Source organism: Prinia subflava, chromosome 5, assembly GCF_021018805.1.
Source record: "Prinia subflava isolate CZ2003 ecotype Zambia chromosome 5, Cam_Psub_1.2, whole genome shotgun sequence".
Taxonomy (NCBI): domain Eukaryota; kingdom Metazoa; phylum Chordata; class Aves; order Passeriformes; family Cisticolidae; genus Prinia; species Prinia subflava.
The window spans coordinates 43,337,653-43,357,497 of NC_086251.1; the positions used below are offsets into that span (position 1 = coordinate 43,337,653).

The following is a 19,845-nucleotide window of genomic DNA, read 5'->3' on the forward strand; positions in this document are numbered from 1 at the left end:
CCTTTTTCCCAATATTTTGTGAATCTATGTACAAACAACAACAGGTGTTTATTAAAGTAACTTGGATTATGAACATAAAGGTTCAATCAGACTAGAATACCAGATTTACTTTACTTTTGCAATTCAAGCTGCTAGCAGACAGCACCCTCTTGAGGCAGCAAATTAAATTTATTTTGTTAAAGATAGGCAAGAAAAATATTTATGCATCATTTCCTCCCTACCTTGAAACTAATTATTTTAAGCAACCATTAGATAGCAATATATCCATTACCAAACAATATTTAGATAAAAAGAGGAAGACAGAGATAAAAAGCAATAAAAAATAAAACATCATTCAACTATTAGCTTTTGTTCTCTCTGGAGGTGAATAAGTTCTCATCTTTCTCTGTTAAGCACACTTCTATTAGCACTAAGCACATGCATGGATAGAAAATTTTACCGTGAGCAACACAACTTATGTAGCAATAGAAACACAATTGTTCTTATGTTCTACACTTATGTCCTGGGCTTCACAAGGCTTAATGAACAAAACACTCTTTTTCTTTACAACAGAATACATCTCTCAGAAAACAATTCTTGTCTGTGCAGCCAGATGAACAGCCAGCTTACAGTCTGGAATATTGTACTTTTTGCTAAAACAGCCAGGAAGTGCCTGGTACTGCATTCAAACCACACACTTCCATGAAGTAAGTTATGAAAGCTCTGCAGCCATAATCCAGAATAATTACTTACTAAAAACTAATGTATAAAAGATAAAGTCCACATCGTGATGTTTGTTTTGACAAGTACTGCTCAGCCTTACCTCTTAGAATTGATAAAATACTTCAGCTAACAGAAACAATGACACTATGCAGTAGGAACAGAAAATACCACTGTCATTAAACTTGTTCTATCTTTGCTGAAAGCCAGGAAATAAGCTGTCATCCTTTCCCCCATACATATCTAACATAAAGAAATGAAACAATAATGTTTTAACATGTTTTTAAAAAGTTTTGACTATGTGTTTCTGAAGACAGACACTTTCTCAGCTCTCTCATGTACCTTTTTCAATTAAGCAGTTTCTTAATAGCACTAAAGCTAACACGAAAGAAAACATACAATTTTTGACAGAAGATTCAAAAGTAACATCACCCCCAAAGATGACATTCCAAAGGAGAGTTCAGAAACTTCTTCACTGTTATTGGTCTAGCACGCAGAGCAGATAACGACAGGAGGCAGCACTAGAAAGGCTTTAGATTGTTGTAAAGTTCAGATTTCATTACAAATTATCACTAACTCAGAACAGGTAAGAAAGTAACTCCATTAGGTGATTTGCCTTGTCTCTGACTTCCTTCAACTACTCCAGAATACAATTTTTGTATTATTTCTAACAAGGTACTACAAAAGATGGATCATATATCATTATATTGGTCATGGAACTTTCAGTTACAGACATAATCCTCTCTAACAAACAAACAAACCAACCCCACAACCAACACAAACCACCAAACATTTTCAAGCTACTTATAACTTCTATTTATTTCTCATACTTTGTACGTTGGTATGGTATTGCTAATACCTTAGCACTTCAGCAAGGCTTTAATCTCCCACGAGAATTATGTTCCCTGTTTTTATAGCCTCTCTGACCTTCCGCAGATTGTAACAGACCCTGTGGCATACGACAATATGGATTTAAAAAAATAGAAACAGTTGTTAATTTATTAATTAGTACATGCAGAGTAAACTTAAAAACATACTTGTCTTCCTTTGTCCCAAATGACCCTGACTCAGGACAACACTTTTACCATGAAAATATGTATCTTGACCTCTGAATGTTATCAAAAATCTCAGTGTAGACAAGTGGTTCACCAAAGGACAGTACAAAGAATATGGAGGCTCTACACAATGACATGAAATACTAGCACTAAATTACTGCATTCAGAACATAATAGAATGTGATTTCAAGCATGCATTTTTAGCAACACAGACTATCTGAATAATAATGATGACACTAGAGCTGTGTCTCCACATACAGCTTTCAGGTACCAGCAAAATACGTGAAAAGAGATTAAGCTATCAAAAAGTTCCTCCCTTCCCCTGCAATTAAACACAAAGAACAGAATGTGCTTTTTAAAACTAGGGTGACATTTAAGTCATGCAGCTAAATATAATCTTGTGGAAGATGCTGGATGCTTAGTGTACAAAAAACACCACCCTACTTATCGAATTTCTGACCTGTTTTTCAGCTTTCCGCTGTTATTTCTAGTGCAAAAGTACAGCTAATAGAAATCTGTTTCAAAAGATTTTTGCTGCCGTTCTTGTTATGACCCATTTTACCATCAATGCATACTTGAAGCAGGAGTATTAAAATCACAAAAAGAACAAACTTTTTTCAGAGATATAACTTTAAATATTGTTAAACTTTTCCCTCATGGTAAATGATAATATGTGATATATCTTTTTCAAAAATCTTTATACTAGATTTTCTGAGGGACAGTTCATTATCTTACAGTAATCCTGGCCCTCTGAGATATCATAACCACAGTAACTCCATTTAAGATCCATTTCACTTGACATTGCTGCCTTTTTCCAGAGACAGTCTACTATCATTTTATAACGGCAACATTTCAATTAAGCATCTACTTAACGAAACTGTGCTCTAATGAAGTTGCTTTTTATGTATAAGGATCAGCATCTTGTGCTATTTGGGATGTGCTTCTATCCAAGCAATTGCAACAAAATATCCAAGGGAGCTATCTTATGTAACCATAAAGTAAGTAAATATTCTTTCAATTGCTTATATGCCTGTCTAGCAAACACCTAAACCCTTTTCAAGAACAAAGGAATCTCACAAAATGTCTAGCTACGAAAGAGATTTTGATATGGAGAGTTGTAGAACTACAAAGACTTTTTAGCAAAACTGCACATGGATTCTCAAGCACAAGGCCATAGAGAATGCTTGACTTGAAAAAGGCATCCAACTACGCATGAGTCACCCCCTTTGATGTCATCTGGTTTTTATACTGGGATGGAAAAGCTCTCTTTCCAGTTAAAATAGTGTGCTTTGATTGTGTTGTATGAATCCTAAAGTATTCAGATTCTGTGGATGCATGGGAAAAGCAGGAACATGCACAATCCTGCTTTTAGCCTAAAGGATGAGTAGAAGCTGAAACGTCCTTGAACCATTCCTTAGATGGGATAAGGAGGAAGTAAAGTTTGGAGCAATAGCTGTAACAGGATGCTAGACAGGATGTGTTGAGGATAAATTGGAGAAGGCTCACAGTATCCAGCCGCGTGGACAGAGCTTGTAAGCCCATCATGTATACTGCAAGGACACGTGAACACTATGATTTAACCAATGATGTTCAGTTAGGTGCATGATATGCTTAGCACAGTATAAATGTATGTCAAATAGCTGAATAAACGAGCAAGATTTTTAACTCATATTGAGTGCTGTCTTGACTCTGGCTGATTCCCCGGCCAACAAGATTCAGCATCAAAAAGACTCTAAGAATCATAAACTCTACTAAAAAGAAATTCTGAACTCAGAAGAACTGTAGTGACTTAGACCTTTATCATCACACATCTACATATAGGCAATTTTCAAACAGCCCCAAATATACCAAACTGTAAGAATTTAGATATACATCTCTAAAAGATAAAGACTTGAGGACACTGAACTGAAAACAATGTTTCTACCATGAGCTCATCCTGTGACATTATCAAGATTTCAAGTTGACAATTTATTGCCAAGAATCATAGTGCAGAATATAAATACAAGGATGGCAATGCTCGAGGTGATAAACACTCCCAAGTGAAGTCATAAAGGCACTAAGGACAAAAGTTCCTGCAGAACTTTGCATAAGGAAGTCTTGAGAAAAAAAGTATTTCGTCTTACCCAAGTCTACTGTCATGGGGTGACTTTTTGATGCTTGTATTCCCAATTGTCTGTTCCTCTTATGCTGTATGTTAAGTTCTGTACCTTTAAGACTGGTTCTGAGAGTGAAGGGGAGGACAGAAGAAGTGTGCAGTTGGTTTTAGAGATATCGCTCACTCCTCTGGCTTCTGCTCCTGGACTGCGTTTGTCTGAGGCACGAGCAGACAGGAGAACAGAGATCTCTTTGCTTTAGTTAGTTTTACCTAGCTGAGGTAGAGAAGCTCCCTGGACTGTTTTTTTTCCCTTTTTTTAGGACTGTTTAAACCTGCTCTACATTGAAAACCCAGAAGAGCACCGAGAGCTTGCACCTGCAGCCCACCAGGCCCAGGACAGCATTTTTTCCAGCACCAGAGCAACTAATAAAAAACTGAGCCAGCTGAGCTTCACCCACAGCAAAGACTTCCTCAATTTTGCCATCTCTCTTCAGAGCAGTAAGAAGTTTTGTTATTTCATGTCATTCATTTTTGTGCTTGTGAGTACTTTGTTTGTTAAATAAATTGCTTTTTCCACTTTTCTCCAAAGAAATTCTTTCCCAGACCAGTTAGAAGGAGGGCCATTTGAGTTTGCTTCCCAGAGGAAACCCCATTCAAAAGTTTCCTCTCAAATTTGCCCTAAACCAAGACATCTACTTTCACCAATGACAATCAATTCTGAATTAAGCAATCTCATTAGAAGAATTCCTAAATGAATACACATACCAAAGGATGTCAAATACCTATGATAACAGACCCTAGTTTCTACATGCACTCTCATGCTTTGCTATGCATACCATGAGAGTTATTTTTACTCTAAACATCCATACTAAATTCCTCTCTTTTGCATTTACATTGTCTCACTGACTCTGCCAACCTCATCAGGTAATCGGAGATCACCAGACTTTGAACAGGGGCAAAGGATCCACACCTGGGATCAGTGAGCACTGGTAAAACAGCAGTGCACAATGTTTCTACCACCAGGCTTTTTATGTGGTGGGGAATTGGCTGGACACAATAGTGCATTATGACTGAATTTTTCAGCCCAAAAAGTAACACTCTGAAAGGCCTCTGAAAAAACTGAACAACCTCCCAAGTTAAAATGACAGATGAAAAAGTAGTTAGATTTTAATACCAAACAAATAAACACCCTACAACAGCTAACAAAAAAAAACCAAGAGAAAACACATCAACCAAAACACACATATATAAAATAACCAAACAAAACCCCCAAAAAGAGATGATTAAAAAAGTGGCAGCTCCTCTCAGAATATCTAATCTATTTGGAGAACCCCTAGCTATAAGACAAGATTATAAAGATATGCAAGTTCTAACAAAGACTGGAAAAGTTCCCAAAAGAGAAATTCACAGAGGGATTTTTAGTCAGTACAAAAAGCAGATATACCACTTCCAGACCAAGAAGCTCCTAATTCATAGCTTAGATTAGACTTCTATTGTACAGAATTATCATTAGATGACTTTCCATTCCAATATTGTATGCTAAACTTCCACTTTTTAGCCATTCATCATACATGGCTAGATCTTTCCTAACCACCTGTTTCTTCTGCAAACTGAACCCCAGCAATTCTTCTATCTTTTCAATGAAGTCTTTGAATTAGTGGTCTTCTCTATTTTTCCCTTTTTTTCCCTCTTCTATTTCCAGTCTTCTTTCCATTTGGCTGATGTTCTTCATAAAGTAAGTAACCAGCAATGAGCAGCATATTCCAGGTGAATTCTTATTAGTCCTACACATAAAAAGCATCTCACTGCAGCTTGCTGCAACATTTTTGTCTTCACTGAAAGAATATCAGTAAATATTTCAGTTTTCACAGTTTTATTGCATGATAATTTTCCCTCACAAGAGATTTACTCTTCTGATATTGCCTTTACCATTAACAAACTACAGAAGACTTCCTTGTTATACTTCACCTCTCTCATTTTTTGCTTCTCTCAGGTCAAAAGTTGTAACCTTCAATTTCACATCTTGAAACGCTACTGTAGGAGGTCAAATAGCTAGTTATTTCTTTCATTAATGAACAGACAGTGGATGCCTCTGTTCCAGAGGACTGAGAAAGGTTTGTTTCTCCCATGCAAAGGCACTGAACAGTTCTAATGTAGCCAACTGTAGCAGCTATTTTCTTGAGAACCACCTCGGGTAAAACTGAGTTTGCTAATTTCCTGGTACATTAAAGAGGAAAAAAAAAATAAGTATACTGAGAAGTCTGCCACAACAAAAACACAGCATTCAGCAAGTATCAAGAATTCTTTATCAGATAGACTTACTTTATCCTACCAGGCTACTAAGAGAAATCAAAATTAACATTCTAACAAAGACAACCCCATATTTTTCTACAAAGGCTGACGAGGCAAGCCTTCTTTCCCTGACAAACTCTATCATATCAAGAACATAACTGGTACAGACAGCATCTCTTGAACTACTGCCCAACTCAATCTAGAGTCAGGAATTTACACAAGTACATTTATTCAGTCTGCTGGTACCAACAAGTGTCCATGCCAACAATATTGTTATCAGTGGCTAACACATCACTACAGCCCTTGACAGAGCACTCAGTACCAATTCATGCAAGTTCAGAGCAAGATGAATCACCTGTGGGAAAATATGCACATATAACATTTGCTCTGAAAAGTCAGCTTTGCTACTAATATCACAATAAATGCTTATGTAAAGCATACACTCAAGCCTTATGTGCCAAGAACTACCTACAGGATCCTCATCTACTAATTACTGTGGTGGTTCTCAGCTTCTCTCGTTCTACAGCAATACGCTGTTTGACTTGGATCTCAATAGCAGATCTGTTTCAGACTTAAGTAACATAGACTGCAGTTAGTCTGCTTCCAGCAGACACAGGAGACAAAAAAGACTGTCATGACTGTCCTGCCTCCTTTGTTACATTTTGTCATGAAGCCTTCAGAGAAGCATGCAGCCCAAAGACACTCCTTCTGTTTTGCTATACAGATGATAAGGATTGAAAAGGACAGGGAGGGAGGGAGGGAGGAAGGAAGAAGAAAAAATAGTATTTATCATCATAAATTGGGAAAGCTTGTATCTTTCCAAAGGTACCTTCAACAACTATAATAGCACTCAAACATCGGTTTGAAGTTAAAAAGCAGCTTTCTCCAACACCATGGATTTTGGAACAGAAAAATGCACAATATACACACCTGTAAAACACTTCCACTTAAAACAAGCACCTGAAACAAAACTTGTCTTGCTGATTTCACAATCAAAGGGTAACATTTCAACAACCTATAGCAGCCCAAATAAGACCACGTTCAGCTACACATATCAGTATGTGACACCAATTACCAACGCACATGTTAAACTAGAAGCCCACATCTTGCTTAGAATAATAGATATAAATAATCCTTTTAATGTTAGTCACACTCACCGTTTCTTGCCTTTGAGACTCAGTGAGCTTTTCCGACAATTCTTCTAGAGTCTTTCTTAATTCAGCATCAGTCCTTCAAATAAAAAGACAATATTCTATAGTGCAAAAGCTAAGTAACACCCACGATAATTTTAAGTAGCAACAACTCCCCTCCAAATTTTTTCCTACTTCTATTTGTTCTACAGCCTATTCACAATAGATCATAGCTTATTCGTAGTAATTTATAGCATAATTAGAAACAAGCCTCAAGTGGAAAATTCATGATAAAAAGGATTCCCATTCCTCAAGTGAAGATATAGAGCATCCAAGTATCAGCTAGGTATCAGGTCAACAAGTACAAAATTATGGACACATCTGCACAGTCCTTGTGAACAGTAGTTTCCTACTAGGAATTAACATTCTAATTCCTGTTATTGCTATTGAACAAAGCACCACATGTTGAGAAAGTATATACATTATGGCCTGCAGGAGAGCTTTCCCTGAAGGGACTCCAGTAACAAGAACAAGCTAGGAGCAAAGCTGTAATAAAAGGAATTCCCTAGTCCTTGTCATTTTGTGCATATATTTTAAAAAGCTGAGGAAAGCCCCATATATTATTACAAACTGGAATTGGTAGGTGTTATTTACAATTATAAATACTGCAGAGGATGACATAAAACAAGCAGTTAATAATCCTGCTTTCACCTACATGTTGCGCAATCCCTCATTCTCCCAAAAATTATTTTTTGAAATAAAAGAGTTTAAGAATTTTTTCCCCACTGTTCTTCACACAGGGTTATATTCTGTTTATACCGATTTCTTCGTGAAAGCTCACGACTGATGTCATCTCCCAGGCGAACTTGTTCACTGCTGAGATCTCGAAGAGACTGGTGGAAAGAATGCAGCTGTAAATAAAAGTACACAAATTAAGTCAATGCTTAGGAAACCTTTTTTTTCTGTTATATTCCAAAAATACGTATCTACACATATATACACTTTTAAAAATAAGGCGGATAAAAAAAACCTAAAAAGTAATAAAACTCCATGAACCGTAGTTGAGCCTGGATGACTGGATGAGGCTTGTGCACGTCTGTTTCAATCCACCCTTCACAATACTTGCTCATTGTAGTTTAACTTTCAGTACTTTTGCTAAACCAAGTTTGCTAACTATGTTTCTTTTCTGTGGTTCAGAGCTTAGACACTATACCACCTCTTCAACCTAATGCAAAGCAAATTGAAACATCTGAACAAGTAATGTTCAGAAGAGACATATTTCATGTCAAGAGATACTAGTATCTATTGGTAAAACAAAGTTCTGCTCAGCTATATATTGCTACAATAAATAGATTACATAGGAACTTGAAACAAAACAAAAACAGTATAATGTATTCAGGAATACCAAGAATAGGTATTTTACCTTGCCCAAGACTTTACATACTCTTTTTTCAGATCTTGAGGGAAAAAAAGCAAAGAACAAAACCACACATCTACTTTCCTCTGTAAAACCTCCCATTTTCCCCATTCAGCAGGCTCCCAGTTTATCATCAAAGTTTTAGAGAGCAAATAAAAACATGAATAGGTCATTCACTCTTCATGGGATAGAAAGTGACAGTTAATCCATCCTAATGCAACCTACTGCTGTCAACAATTCCATGGCCAGGATTATCGTTATGAAAAACCTTAATTTATAATATTCCTTTATTCTGTGTCTCAGATTTAAACTTGTATCTTCTACAACCAAGCTGACTCCCTCAACATTCAGACACAGGCACTACTACCTCTGTGTGATTGAAGAGAAATTTCAACCTGATCTGAGAGACTTTGAAATAACACATCATATTTTCAAAATGCATGTGCTAAGGAAGGAGATGGACTTAAATGTGTTAAAAGACCATTTGGCTGAAAAATTACTTCATCGAGAAAAAGTCAGAATGGGAATAAAGAGACAGTGGTTACAGAAAAAAAAAAACCACAATTTTAGTTAAGCAGTACTGCTTTATCTCTGGTCTATTTTCTACCTATAATCATGATCAATGGCTACTTGTAGTTCATCATTCCTCAAAGCACTATATTCTTCTCACAAAATAGTTAATGGAAAGAAAAAAGCCATATTCACTCACTGAAAAGCAATAAAAAGGAATAAACCAGCAGTTGTCATCAAAACTATATTAAAAAAACACTATTTGCTACATGATTAGTTACTTAATATAAAGAACTTTGTATGCATTGCAGGAACTACCATGAATAAAATTTCCAAGGTATTTATAAAATATCTAGAAATAAACTAAAATAGTCCTAAGGATTTTAGATGTTTGGGATGAAAGATTTTCATGTAGCATTATTTCCTTCCAAGGATTATTTTCCACACTTACCTTGGGGGAGGAAGGAATGAGGGGAGAACTAGATTGCAAAGACAATGAAACAGGGTTAAATAAAAGTCTAGAATTTCTTTAGCTTCCCAAAAAGTCAACTGAGAAAATTTGTTGTAGTTAAGTTTAAAATTATATGGAAACTGAGACTGATTTAATAAAGTCAATATGAATACCTTACAATCAGCTTCTTTAATACTAGTCTACATAGATTCACTCAAGCAAGTCTAGCCACCCTGTCTGAAAAAGCAAAAGCAGGTAGTGATATCTCCTCTCTACCTGTAGGATAACAGAAACACTATAATCTTACCCATTAAAGTAATTAATTTATTTTTTCTGAAGTCTGCAAGCAGATACAAGTTAAGGGGCATGAAAATTACCTGTGGCACACACATCCCTTCCTCCTCCCATCATCTGCCTGAAATACAGGCTCAAATTATCCCACTCACAGGTCAGACTAAGAACTAAGACCTGGTTCAAAATCAATCCAAGCGACACTGAAGTAAAAGCAAAAGCACTAAGACCCTACGCCATTAACTAAAGCAGAATAATCCCCTTCACAGCCTCACTGAACTTCAGCAGCAGGTGAATGTTAATCGGCTGCAAGGGACCTCTGGAGATCATCCCATCCAAGCCCCCTGCCAAGGCAGGGTCACATAAAAACAGTGACATAGGAACTTGTCCACGGTGGGTTCTGAATGTCTCCAGACAAGGACACTCCACAATCTCCCTGGGCAGCCTGTGCCAGTGCTCTGCCACACTCACTGTAAAGTTCTTCCTCACGCTGAGGTGAACTTCTTGTGTTTTAGTTTATGGCCATTGCTCCCTGTCCTGTCACTGGGCACCACTGAACAGTCTTGCATTATCCTCTTGACACTCATATCAGAGATATTAATATGCATTACTGAGATCCCTTCTCAGTCTTCTCCAGACTAAACAGGCTATTCAGAGATATTTTTCTTTGTCATTAAACAGCCTAAAAAGTCAGGAAATTATTTTCATATTTTACTGTTGATACCACTACCATCTGCATCTTTTCCTCAATAATGATTTGCTTGAGACTTCATGAGAGATACAAGAGGTGACTGCCTAATGAAAAAAGTGGGTAACACTGAAAGCACAAATCATAGCTGAAACATCCTTAGCTGCATCTTCAGAAACACCTCATTTAATGTAAAAACAAGAATCTGGTAACCACATATTGCCTGTTTGGAACAGCAGCTCCCGTTAGTGCTCTGTACCTGGTCCACATTATCTGCCTCACTGACAAATCGAACACTTGCAGATCTAGACCTCCGATGTCTATTGCCCTGCGAGTCCCCGTAAGCCCTGAGAGGAGAAGTGGGCAGGAAGTGGCGGTTGCCTGTAGGAGATACGAGATAAAAAAAAAATAAGTATGAACACAAATTTTCATTTTGCTTCACAAGAAATGCGTATTTCATCTTGACAATATCCTTCTAGGTCACATCACAGACAAAACAACTACTGAATTACATAACATGCATAGGACCCTTTCAGCTCTTCTCAGGATTCTTCTTCAGTTTAAACATTTCTTAACATACAAGTACTCCAGAAAGAGGAATCGTTTCTCCAAGGAGTTGTTAGTTTTTCCTCAAAGTTTGTTTGCCCAACCAACCACTTTTTCCTCCACATGTATCTATCAGAGCTTCAAACTATTATATTTCACAGCTTTTACATAGAAATTAAATCTTTAGAGCTTTCCACTAAAATATATTAAATACTACGTCTCAAAGGAATACTCCACCCAAATGTCCTTTTCCTAAAATATAATGAATTCTCTGAGACATACAAGAAAAAAAAAATCTACTCTTTTGTGAGTCATAAATAATTTCTCATTTTTTCTTTTCCACTGTTTCTAAACTTCCATCATCCCCTGCATTTAAAATTTAAATTCCCTTTTTGCTGTGAGAAGCTGCAATATCTTTTGGATTTAGCTTTAACTTGTATGTACCTACAACTCATGCAGTGGAAAACTAATTTTCTCAGTTGAAAGAATCAACGTTTCATTTAGATCTCTTGGGATATCAGCAGAAAATACTAACAGAAACAGAAAGCTGGAAAAGTTTACCACATAAACAATGGCATAACTTAATGCAGGCCTCCCAGATTTCTAAACTCAGTTTCTTACAAGTAATCAACCATGACTTTCCATAAGACTATCTCTACACATTTTTCTTAATTTGCTCTGTGCATAACACAGCTATATGACATAATTCAAGCACACTCAAGCCCTTTCAGTATTTCACCTGATGTTCCTTCTCCTTCCAGGTCACTGGGATATAAGCTTGAGAGAGACGCACTTCTCATTCCAGAGTTCCGTGTTAGTCGCTGGCTCCTTAATTGACCTATAGATTGCTCCAGTGTTTCTTTTAACTGCAGAAAAGTTATAATTTACTGAAATATGAACACAAACTTGGCTTTCTTTAAAGCATGGAAAATATGATTTATTTAAAAGTCATTAAGAGAATAAAAGCTATTTTTAAGCCAAGTACAGCTATGAATTAATAACAGCTTTTCTTCAATATCTCACATATCACATTCCTGTAATTACAGCAAAACATGCTTCCAACATTGGCAGCTTCAAATATCAAGTTTCTTAAAACAGTGGTGCACCACATGGTGCACCACCATGAAAACTCAAAAGTTTGTCTCCTACAACCAAAATAAGACCTATTTGCCAGCAATGCTCATTAACAGTCCTGCAAAATCCAGAAGATAATAAGATTTTTGAAGTTTTTTACTGGAATTTCTCCACAGCCCTACCTGGAATCAATTTTACATATGGCTATCAAATTTCCCTAAGCAGCTATACAGAAACCCCTATTTACAGAAGTTTCCCTTAGAGGAAAAGAAAGCCATTCCCAATTCAGGAGTACAGAACTAGCTATATTCAAAAATTAGTTCTTAATTTTTCACACTTATATCTTGTTTTTTATAATTGCATTTGTTAACTTTGGTTCTTAGCCACTTGCTTTGTCACACTTTTATTTGACAATTCACAAAATATTGGTTTCTAAAGGTTCACCTTTTGCTAAGAGAAGCTTGTAAACAATGGTTAAATTGATGCTTCACTCTTGCAGAATTATACACTGTGTTGAACCTCTTTCTCTCTTCTGAAGAAAACAGCTTTCTTTTCCACACATTTGCTTCTTTGCTCTCTCTACCTTCACATGGAAAATATTCCTACATTTCACATCTGTTTCAAAGCAGCACCTGCTGCAGCTTGTTTGTAACCAAACTATAAACCTCTCTTGTCCTAGCAGGACTTGTTTTGCTTTCTCTAAGACACCTGCTTTCAAACTTTTAGAAGACTCTTTCTAGAATTTCCATTCTTTCTGCAATTTAGACCAAGCTGGTCAACAGATCCAGACACTGTTGTAGAATGACAGGAAAAACAGCTACACTAGTATGATCACAATCCCATTCCCTGCTATAATTCAGCTTTTATCTTATCACTTCTTCACGCACAAGAAACATGTTCCCTAATGCTCCATTTCAGCTACACATCTTCTACTTGCCATAGTACCATGACATAATCTACTGGGTGCCTATAAACCAGAAAAGTAATGAGCCTACAAAACCTGTCAGAATTTCATTATATAACATATTACTATATTACAATTTAGTTTATTCAAATAAATATTTAATAGTTTCTGTTTACAGCTACTTAAGTCCTTATATATTCTGTCCATTAATACCAAGTTTTCAGCTATGAATTCAAACTAATGGAAAATATCTAAGAAGTTAAGATAAAGTGAAAGCTGCTTACAGTTGTTATTGCTTTGGTTTGCTCCTTGTTATATTCTCTGTATTGTCCTAGCAAATGGTCAACATGTCTTAGGTTTCTGTTGGTATCCTTAAATAAAAAAGTTTTAGAAAAAAAGTTAAAACAGAAAGCTCCTCTTATCAACATTACTGTTGTTTTTATTCTTATTAATTTCTAAGATTAAATTGAAAACATAAGTGCTTTCTAAAAGGTCTAAGCATTCAAAATCCTATTCAAGTAACCACAACATGAAGGGGGTACAGCATGGCTAAAGGAAGGAAAGTGAAGACAAAGAAAAAAACAAAAACAAATGCTATAACTTCAGAACAGTAAGGCCTCAGCTTCAAATAAAAGGTTTTTTCAAGTTTCACCCAGAAAAACCTTTTTAATCCAAAGACCTTAATATTATCTGCTTGTGGAACAGAATATTTATCTGAGAAATAACAAGTTTTTGAAGGTGAACAGACTAGGTAAGGTCACTGGCATGAGCAGGCTCTGAACAGATAAACACCTGGATCAGATAGATCTGCTAAAAAGCAGTCCACAAAAAGCAATTAGCTTAAAATTAGAATTTCAGAAGAGTAGCTAGAAAGAGGTTAGACAGAATCAGAATATCAAAGAATCTCTTTAAAAAAATAGTCAGACTGTCTTCTTATTAACTTATTACCTCTTTTTCTAGATTGGTGTTTATTTTCCAAATAAATTTACCATTCAAAATTGATTTTTCTCATATATTGAAAGGAAAAAAAAATTGCTGGTCAAACAGTAAGTAATAAACATACACCCACCCACTCTAGGTATTCAGAACTGACAGCTAGAGAAGAATTGGAATAAATTCTCAGGCACTAATGGTGTCAGGATAGCTAAATGTCTCCTCCCACTTGGAAAACAAATTCAGATATTCCCTCTGCACCCTCCACTTTTTCTTGCTCAGGTATGTATCTCTTACAAGTTTAGAAATAATGCTTCTCACAGTGCTTTTTCACATCTAGAAAATATTTGAAATGTAAGCTCTGTCCTGAAGGAACTGACTGCTTACATATTTATCAGAAATTTGGAAATTTTACACAGTGCAAAGACAACCAAGACAAGGCTGAAACTTTCTCCTAGCAAATTTAATGTCTCTTGAGAATCTAACAAAGCTGATTTGGCCTATTCAGTTAGCTAACTTTATAAATAGCATGCCCCAACACATCATTGTTTCTAACAACATTCTATTACTGTCTGAAATAGCAGCTGTATAAGAGTGTAACAAGCCCCACACTTTCAGCTCAAAAGCAGTATGATCAATTTCCTAAAACCCTTTCTGGTTTGCAAAGAAAGCAGTGTTTCCCATCTGTACAGTACACCCCACAACTTCAGGAATGAAAATTTTACCCTGTGTTACAGAAACACGGGCTCTATAAATATTTTAAAACTGTATTTTGTAAACAACCTGCAAAGTGCTTGCTAAAGTATGGATCTTCTCTGTAACTTCTTCAGCACCATAGTTCTGAGCTCTGTTGTGGGATACTCTCAAAGGGCGCCTTCCAATTCGACCCGAAAGAAAGTTGTCTGAATCACTGGATGAATCTGCCATCAGTGTCTTGAAGCCTGGGCAGGAAGACCAGAAAAAGTAACGTATGTTAATTCCAGTCTGTAACTGAGTGGTCTTGCACAATATTCCCTAAGCAACTCCATAAACTCAGATTACCTTCACACAAGTCATTCTGGTTGGGGTCAGCAGGATGTACTTTTGAAGCACATCTTCCAACTGCTCCTCAGTTATTACCTTTGTTCACACTGTGAAGCGCGGTCAAGATGGAGGGGACAGAGCCTCTTAAGAGCAAATTAAGTCAAAATATGCACTCTCACTGCTTCCAAGGCTCCAGTATCCATGATAAAACTGCATCCCAAAGCAAATTCTCCCTCCAAACCATACAGTGGAGATATCAATCAATCATCCTGGTCTGCAGAACCATTCTCCTTTACTTCACACAACCCACTAAGCTGTCTTCAGAATGGGGAACTGCTAAGTCTCAAGGATGCCAGGATAGAGGGAAAAGAGGTCAACAGTCATCAGATGGGTGAAATTATTAAAAACTACAGACAGTCATGCCTACTATAGTAAAGTCACATAGTAACTGATTAAAATAACAACCCTCAAAAGGAAGGTTAGATTGAATTTTTTTCTTAAACTATTACACACTGCAGCAGTTTGCCTTAAAGTCATGGAATGACTTGGTGAAAGAAGAAATAGACTGGCAAACTCCTGAACCCCTGTAGTCAAAGAAAAAAAAAGTCACAGTAAAGATGTCACTATTCCAGCCATGAGAGCTGAAATTTCTAAAAGAAACCATGGATGGATTCAAATCTTATATTATATTTCATATGAAGGCAACTTGATGGTTTTCAGGATCTCATATTTAATTTTTAAAAGGTTGCAAATTTGTGTCCCCCAGACTTGGATAAAAACCTTTCAAACATGAAAGAAGAGCAAATCAATGTGCTCAGTCTGTGCTCAAGTACATCACTATTCCTTATATTTTCTGAACTGGTGAATTTACCTCATCTTTCCTCTTCTTATCTCACTTCACTAAAGTACATTTTTACTAACAGTATCAGAACTCGTTATTCCAGTGCCTCACTCTCATCAGCTGCAAAGAAGTCTTAATGAGACTGCAAAAGAATAAACACTAAACACTGGGAAGCAGGAATGATAGAAATAATAACAAGGAACAATACTGGTTTTACTGTAATTTGGTAAAAAAAGCTCAACAAAACCCAACAAACAAGTAGACCCAACCATAAGATTCCCAACTACTGAAAAGCAAAGACTGAAGAAAAAAAGGGAAATAAAGATTACAGCAGGAAAGATTAATGCATTTATTTTCAGCTGTCCATAAATAGGCTCATTAAGATATATACTAGAAAAAGCAAAGAAGAAAGGAAAGTAACCAAGGTAAACATAAAAGCACATGATAAGGAGGACATTTTGTCTGAAGAAGACTTACTATTTGTGTTTAAGCATTCCTCTTTGCTCTCGCGAGCAACCTAAAAGGAACCACAAGTACTTTTAAGGCGAAGAAGTTGTTTCACATAAAGCGACATCCTCATTTTTAAAGGAACTGTGAAAGTTTCACTTTAGATTAAAAAAAATAGTCTAAAAAATTTAGACTAAAAAAATAAAAATCACAAAGAAGTAGAAATTTGTACAAATGTTCCATATGCACATTTGCCTATCAATTGAAACAAACAAAATAAAGCTTATCACTTTTTCCAAAAAGCTACTCTAATTTCGGCACGTGATCATACTACTTGACAGTAAGAATCATTTGGCTCTTACTGGGTTTCAGTTCTACCCAAATAGATCATAACCTTTGTTGAGCTGATGAAAAGCATCAATACTCAGTATTTTCCTTTCCTGTAGGAAGCAGAGCCTTTCCGCTTCACTGAGGACTCTTTTGAAGACATCTGCCAGGTAAGAATGGAGCTGACAATCAGAATGTCAGGCTCTCCAGCTCAGGTAAACAAAAGATGAAGTCAGTGTACACTTGATAATTCCTCAATGTTTTATTTGTTCAGCTCCACACAAACTAATCTATCACTAGGTAACTAACTTAGTGTTACACGAATGGCTGAAGCCTTATAGCTAACACTGAACACGACAAAAATAAAAATCAAATTCCAGAAAGGAAATGACACCTGAAAGGCCCTTTCCTTCAGTGCTTGTATTTGAGCCCGGAAAAAGACACGAAGGTGATCCCATACGGTGCTATTTCACCATTGTGCCTTCAGGGATCAGTACCACATTTTATTATCAATTTGTCGCACCGTGCTCCCAGCACACTTCAGCAGCACGGCACAGAAAACAGTTCCTTCACACTGTTCATAAGCAAGCAATCTATAAATCGTCCTTCCGGCGGCCACGCAGGGAACTTCACCAACACCCGACTCCAGCTCTGAGAGTCTCCCGGTTCTTTGGCCCACACAGGACCGTGGAACGCAGAACCCGCCGCCGGCCTGGCCTCCGGACTGCCCCGGGGAGCCCCGCGGCCGCCGCACCCCGCGCCTCCCGCCGCCGCTCCCATCCGCGCCCGCCCTCCCGCCGCGCTCCGAGCCGGGCAGCCGCCCCCCGCACGCCGCCCCGGCCGCGGCCCTTCCCGCAGCCCCTCACCGCACAGCGCTCCGAGGCGAGGCCGCACCGTCCCCGGGCGCCTTCCGCCCGCCTCACCTCGCCGCTATGGCAACTTGAACTAGCCGCCCTGCCGCCAGCTGCCGGGGCCGCGGGCCGGGCGCCGGGCCCCCGCAGCGCTCCATGGGACACGGAGTCCACAAGCCCTGGACCCGCCATGGAAAATGCAGTGTGCGGGACTTCAACTCCCGAGAGGCTTTGCGGCGGCAGAGCGATGAAGGCCGGGCACGCCCCGCCTTGCTGGGAGGCCGCTGGGCCTGCGGAGAGCGCTGGTGGGAAAGCTGTGGGAAGTTCCGCAAGTGATCTGCTGTTTATGAAAGTTGCTTTGTGAAACGGTAATTTTTTACAAAATACACATTGATGTTTACAAACATGTCAGCTAAATGACTGCGAAGAGCAGAAACAAAAGCTGTTGCCCTGGTAAAGCCGGCGGGTCTGTTCCACTTCCGAGCAGACGGCTGATACGCTGGGAAAAGGCTGAGCGACGGAAAGCAGCTGTTGCTTACAAGGAGGCATCTCCTCTCCTGTTTCTTGGCTTTTTCTTGTTTCTTTAAGCTACGCATCTCCCTGCTCCCAAATGTTTTATCCATTACCCTTGTGTGCAGTAAAAATGACCATATATTACACACTGCTACTCTGACTGGCCTTGGAAGAGAGTAAACGGGTAAAGAGTGTTGTGACTGATTACAGGATATATCTCCTGGTCCTCTGAAACTTGGGCAGAGCTTAATATAGGCCAGCAGTCACTGGAATATTTGTTCACCTATAGGTGAGCACTCCAGCCAAAGCTAAATGCAGTGATGTGGGGGTTTTAACACATATTATGTCTGTTTCTCTGGAATCCACTCCAGGCAATGACCATTGGGCTTTGAGCACAGTAATAAGGCGTGGCTGGCAAGCCACAGTGCCTACCTTCATTCCTGTCCTGCAGGACTGTTTAGTGAGCCTCCAGTGCTTGAAGGCCATACGATTACAGCACACTTCGGGCATAAGTCGTGTCTCCCACACTGGCAGCATTCACCAGCAGTCCAGGCAGTGGCTGCTGGCTCCTGTGCCTTTGTGGTCATGCTTAAGAGGCATTAACCTCATCTGAGCTGAAGGCAGGTGAGACAGAGTACAGGAATGTAAGGATATAATTTATTTCACTTCTAGCTGAAGCATTAGTGAATAAGAGTAAAGAAATAAGTCTTCCCTAGCTTCAATACCTGAGCATTGTCCTGGCCTTTCCCTTGCAAACTGCAGCATTGTATCGCAGTCAGGTTGTGTTTACAGGTCTAAATGCAGGGTGAGAGTCAGGCTTTCTGGTCATTCTGCTGCTTATGGTGGTCTCTGGGAGACAGGCCCCAAATTTTCCTGAGTTCTCTGAGCGTTTTTCTCTCGATTTTGTACCTGGCAGTGGACTTACTGCTCCATAAACTCAACAGAATTCATCTATGAGCAAATCTCTTTTCCTGCCCAAGTAGTGTCTCTCAGGCCATCACAGAGAGGAATGAAGGGGTCGGTAAGGTGTCCTGGGTGTGACTGGTACATATATGAGGAGTGTATTTACATCTGTGCTGCATGTGAGCACGTCTGACTTGCTGCTAACACAGTGTTCCTCCCAGTGGAAGCTGATGCCAGTGCCTGAGACCGACACACGAGGCACAGCCACTGGTTCTAAACACCGGGGTAACCATGCATGAGAAAGTAGCTAGTTGGCAAGGAGCAATTGCTAGGTTGTAGCAGAAGAAGCAGATGCTTCAGTGCTTCAAATGGCTGTGTGCACACAGCTCCATTCTCAGCTGCAGCACTGCACAGACACTCTCTTTCACATATGCATACGAAATAAAGCTTATGCCAGTGATTAAGACATAGATTTTTCATCCCCATCAAGTTAAGGCTTGCTTGGTATAAAAATTAAGATACTACAAACTGTTACAGAAAACACGTAAGCAGGCATGTATGCCCTGTCATGGTTAGCTGGCATAAATTATTTCTGTCGTGGTTTAGGAATAGTGTTCCCCAATTTAGGATTCCCACTGAAAAAATCCAAACCTGCTCCCTCACTGCCCTCTCCCTTTCCACCCTGCCCCCCACGATGGGCTGCAGAGGAGAATTGGAGACACAAAAGACAAAGATCACAGGTCGAGACAAGAACAATTTACTGGAAACAGCAAAAATACTAATTACATAGCATATAAAAAAAGAAAGGATCCATGGAAAATAACCCTGCAATAATAGACAATGTCAGATGGCTCC

The 19,845-nt window shown here is 38.5% G+C and overlaps 1 protein-coding gene across 3 annotated transcripts in view; it reads right to left on the reverse strand.

Annotated features, from left to right (window-relative positions):
- Positions 1-17,896, reverse strand: part of CEP128 (centrosomal protein 128) — a 98,525-nt gene extending 80,629 nt beyond the window's left edge. The window contains exons 1-8 of one of the 3 annotated variants that reach the window (XM_063399101.1): positions 17,590-17,896; positions 16,427-16,466; positions 14,869-15,026; positions 13,437-13,523; positions 11,914-12,040; positions 10,888-11,009; positions 8,091-8,182; positions 7,299-7,371 (exon numbers count right to left, since the gene is read on the reverse strand). In XM_063399101.1, the coding sequence (XP_063255171.1) occupies positions 7,299-7,371; positions 8,091-8,182; positions 10,888-11,009; positions 11,914-12,040; positions 13,437-13,523; positions 14,869-15,026; positions 16,427-16,466; positions 17,590-17,766 (876 nt within the window). In that variant the 5' untranslated portion in view covers positions 17,767-17,896. The remainder of the gene's footprint in view (positions 1-7,298; positions 7,372-8,090; positions 8,183-10,887; positions 11,010-11,913; positions 12,041-13,436; positions 13,524-14,868; positions 15,027-16,426; positions 16,467-17,589) is intronic. The other 2 variants (XM_063399102.1, XM_063399100.1) reach the window with 2 other exon arrangements.
- Positions 17,897-19,845: the final 1,949 nt, after the last annotated feature.